Here is a 4,197-nt window from a genome sequence, read left to right as displayed (position 1 = left end):
GATTAGCTGTGTGGGACTGAGGAAAGGGCTGAACCTCTCTGTGTTCTCATGAAAGAGCCGAGTCACAGTGCCCATTAACCCAGCCGAACCTGCTGCCAATTCCAACCACAGAGACTGTGTAGGACAGAGCAGAGATGCCCAATGGGTGTCCAATGCTGCCAATCTCCATGGAAGCAAATAGCTTCCTCTTCCTCCTGAGGAACAGGCGGAGTGTGCACAGGCCAGTCTCTTGTGAGCAGCAGAGCATGTAAGCCCTGCCCCACCAGGCCCCTGCACAGGGCTGGAGGAAGAGTGGATGGAGGAGAAGCTGTGGTTGTGTGCTCCTTGGTCTGGGGCCTGGCAGGGAGTCCATGCTTGAGAACAGGGTGTCCATGGTTGTTAATTAGCATCCTAAAGGCAGCTCACAAGTGGAGATCCCTCACTAAAAGATCACATTTGAAGCCCCATCTTATACTAGGGTTTGCCCGGGGCCTGCTCTTCCAACAGCTGGGATGCTCTTGACTCAGTAACATCTGGACATTTGTAGACCCATCCTCAGGTGGTTCGTGCTTTCCCGAGAGAGGGAAAGTGCCGATCCAGACAAGCTTTGCCTCCCAGTCAGCTCTGAGCTCTGAGTCTGGATAGAGGACGCCTAGGGCAGCTTCTGCCTAGCCAGTCACTCGGACGTGCGAGGGCCCAGGCATTCAGGAGGGGCGAGTTCTTGGTCACACAGGGGCAGGGAAGCATGTCCCTTCATCGCAGGGCGGTCCCGGGTGTCTGGAGAAGTCACAACACTACCTGGTTCTTCTGGAAACCAGCCTGAGATCTCTGACCCGCTCCCTTCATTTCATAGACAAGGAGTTGGACTTCCAAAATCCATGTGACCTGCTCAAGGGCCACAGACAACAGAGAATGGAGTTTAAAGTGCTCCGTTCACGGTCCCAGTTCCTCAACTCTCCTGCCCCTTCAAGCACGAGGGAATAATAATAGCAGTAATGTATTTCAGAGTGTTACCTGTTCATAGCAGAACAACCAGAAAACACATCAAGCCAAAGAACATTCCCGAGAGAAAACTGACTGCAGAAACCGGGATGGTGCGCTAGGAAGCCGAGGGCACCAGGAGTTCAGGGGCTGGTAGGGGGAGAACTCAGAAAGGAGAGGGAGGTGGCTTCTCAGCTGCATGAGAGCCTCCCTGTCACCAGGGGTCCCGGTGCACCGGTCGCATCGCTGCACGGTCTCCGCTTACTTCCAACAACAAAAATAAAATATGAACAAAAGAATAGTGAAACCGTCCTTAAACCTAAAGTAGGAAGATCATTACTGTCAGCTCCTTGGAGGTTTCTGGGTGCTCTGTACATTTATCTGTCGATATTTCCTAAGATAGGGATGCTACTGTAGATACTTTTATAACCTGCTTTTCTCACTCAATCTGTCATTAACCGTCCCCATGACAATAATTTCCTTTCCAGGCATCATTTTAGTAGCAACATAGTGGTTCCTCTTATGAATATTCTGCAGTTTACACAAGCAGTGTTCTATTTTAGATATTTATGTTCTTTCCGACCTTTCAGTCTTAGGAGCCATGCTCTGAGGAAGGTAAGTGTAGCTAAATCTTTGCATCTTTCATTGTTCTTTTTGGGGAACATTTTGGGAAATGAAATCGTTAGATCAAAGGATAGCCCCTTTAAAGACAGGGTTTCGATGTGTTTTGGCAAATTGCTTTCTAGAGCAGGTGCGCTCTTTCAGACGGCCCCCCCTATGCGTCATCTTCTGAGAGAGGAAGACAAGCCCCACGCATGTGAGCTATCAGGGGTAGATGAATGGGGTGGAAGTGCATGCAGACAGAGACGCACTTTGCTGCAAAGCCTCGCTGCTGTCTCTCTGACATTGATGTCTCTTCCCTCAGCAACTCGCCTTTCAGAGTGACTGGAAGCTCATCCACGTGTTCTTCAGCAATGCCAGCCAGTGCCACCTGTGCCCCGTCGCCCAACAGGTAAATTGCAGGCGTGGTGGTCCAGGGATTGTGGGTGGGGCGTGGGCAAGCGAGTGAATTTGACCTGCCTGGTCCCCAACTGCAGACTCTCAAGGAAGCGCGGATCAGAGCAGATGCTCTTAAGATCCTGCAGATCAGGAGATGGAATTGATCGGTTGACTCAGTCATCCTGCAACTGAGAAACATGTCTTCCCAGCTAGTTAGAAAATTATTTTAAAGTTTTTGTTGTTGTTGGTATCTAGGCGTGTTGGTCCTGATGTCCGTCCTATTTACTAACCATGATTCCTTTCTATGAATGTGCTACGTTTTACTCTCTGATTTCTTTTTCAATGCTGATTTGGATATTTCCCCCATTCACTCTTAATAAGCTACAAGGAACAATCTTGTTCATTCACTTGTGTGTGCACAAACTGTTTTCTAACTACTGTTTCAAATTAAGTTTAACAAAATCAGTTCGAAGGATGGCAAACCGAAATTGTAAAAAGTAGAAGTAGAATAGAATGAACTATATAAACTTCTTAGAGTTCATTGTCTGTAGTAAGGTCACTGTCAGTCCATGAAACTTCGGATTCACTGCAGGTCAATGGACTCAAACCAAACAATGGCGAGGATGACACCGAACTGGGCAGCGTGTTACTCTGTTACCCACAGAGATCAACTCAAGGGTACCTAGTGACAATGTGTACGGGCTGCAAGCTGGAATCTTTACTCTGGACCATGCTCAAAATAGTTTGAAGGATAGTAGGAATAGATTCATCGGCTTCTCAGGCGTAGAACTGCTAATCACCAGGTGTGTGCGGGTCCAGCTTTCACAAAAGACCAAATAATAATCCATCAAACAAATGGCCGTTGACTTGATTCTGACGCACGGCTAGCTTTTCAGAAGGAGATCACCAGGGCTTCCTCTGGAGGCGCTGGGTGGACTCAAACCTCCAACCTTTGGGTTAGCAGTGGAGGATGCTAACCCTTGGCACCACCCAAGGGCTCCTTAGTTTTCACAGGAGCAGCGGTCTCACCCTCCAGAGCTGCTGGGTCCATTTGTTGTACCCCCTTGTCTGAGACTTCTTGTACCTTTCTAGCACTTGTTATCAAAATTAGTCCAAGATGTTGTTACGTTGACATGCAGGGACTTCATTTGTTCACACCCAGTCCCTCGTACATTTAATTGGCTATAACCTATAACAAGAGCAATCGTACCTCATTCGCAGCTTCTAAATGGCTATAAACCAGTAACTTGATCTTCATAAATTTAGCTCACTGTAGCAGTGCTCACTTCTCAAGTCCCTTTATAAAGAATTTCCCCCATCCATCTTGATTTTCACCTTCCAAGACCACCAAACCGTTGAGCCAAGAATAAATCTCACCTCCACTTCCATTTCCCTTAAAAGATCTGGCTCACTTGTCCCCTGGGCCTGGGCTTCGAGCTGCTCCCTCCACCCTCCCAGAGCTTCCACAGCTCAGACCCACAGGCTGCCGTCCTTTGCTGGTGTTGCCTCTGTCGGCTGCACGCTCCACCATCAAGCCAACCCTGGTGGCAAAGAGCAAGCTCCCCCTTCAGAAAAGTCCTCAAAAACCAGACTCACTGCCATCCAGTCAGTGTGGACTCAGCCACCCCGTGGGCTTGAGACTGTAACTGTTGACGAGAGTTGAAAACCCAGTCTTTCTCCCTTGGAACTGCGGGTGGTTTTGAACTGCCGACCATGGGGATCACAATCAACGTGTGACCACTACACCACCAGGGCTCCCCTCTTTAGAACAGTTCTTAAAATAAACATCACTTCCATCGAGGCCTTTCAGACTTTAACTCTTCACAGGAGCAGACAAAGTAGAACCTTAACTCTTTACAGGGGCCTCATCTTTCTCCCGAAGAGCAGCCGAAGGGTTTGAACTGCCGACCTTGTGGTTATCAGAACAATGCTTACCCCTGACACCACCCAGGATCCAGAAGAATGCTTATATAACATCTTTTTATGTTCCTCAAAACACATCTCAGGAACAGCCTCTTCTCTGTGGTTGACAACACGCTCTCTCCAGGGTCCCGGGGGCCATTGGAGGGACCTCTGGGGGCACAAGGCGAGGCACAGAGCTGGTGCCAGGCCTCTACCAACTTCACAGAGCAGCTTTGTGGACTTATGTCCAAGGCGAGGGTTTCTGATAACTCATCTGAGGGAGAAAGGGCGCTGTTGAAAGGATTGGTTCTAGGAGTGCCCTTCTCTGTCTTGAGA

General features: G+C 48.8%; 1 protein-coding gene across 1 annotated transcript in view; it reads left to right on the top strand.

Annotated features, from left to right (window-relative positions):
* LOC101655063 (phospholipase B1, membrane-associated-like) overlaps window positions 1–4,197 on the top strand; it is a 170,554-nt gene that overhangs the window by 66,386 nt on the left and 99,971 nt on the right. Inside the window, exon 2 of the mRNA XM_013006835.2 lies at window positions 1,886–1,972. Within this exon, the coding sequence (XP_012862289.2) occupies window positions 1,886–1,972 (87 nt within the window). The remainder of the gene's footprint in view (window positions 1–1,885; window positions 1,973–4,197) is intronic.

This window comes from Echinops telfairi, unplaced genomic scaffold (assembly GCF_000313985.2).
Source record: "Echinops telfairi isolate 266 unplaced genomic scaffold, ASM31398v2 ScPeMD7_10;HRSCAF=50, whole genome shotgun sequence".
In the NCBI taxonomy this organism is placed as follows: Eukaryota; Metazoa; Chordata; class Mammalia; order Afrosoricida; family Tenrecidae; genus Echinops; species Echinops telfairi.
The sequence above is the reverse complement of the archived record's forward strand: the minus strand, read 5'-3'. Positions and strand labels throughout refer to the sequence as shown.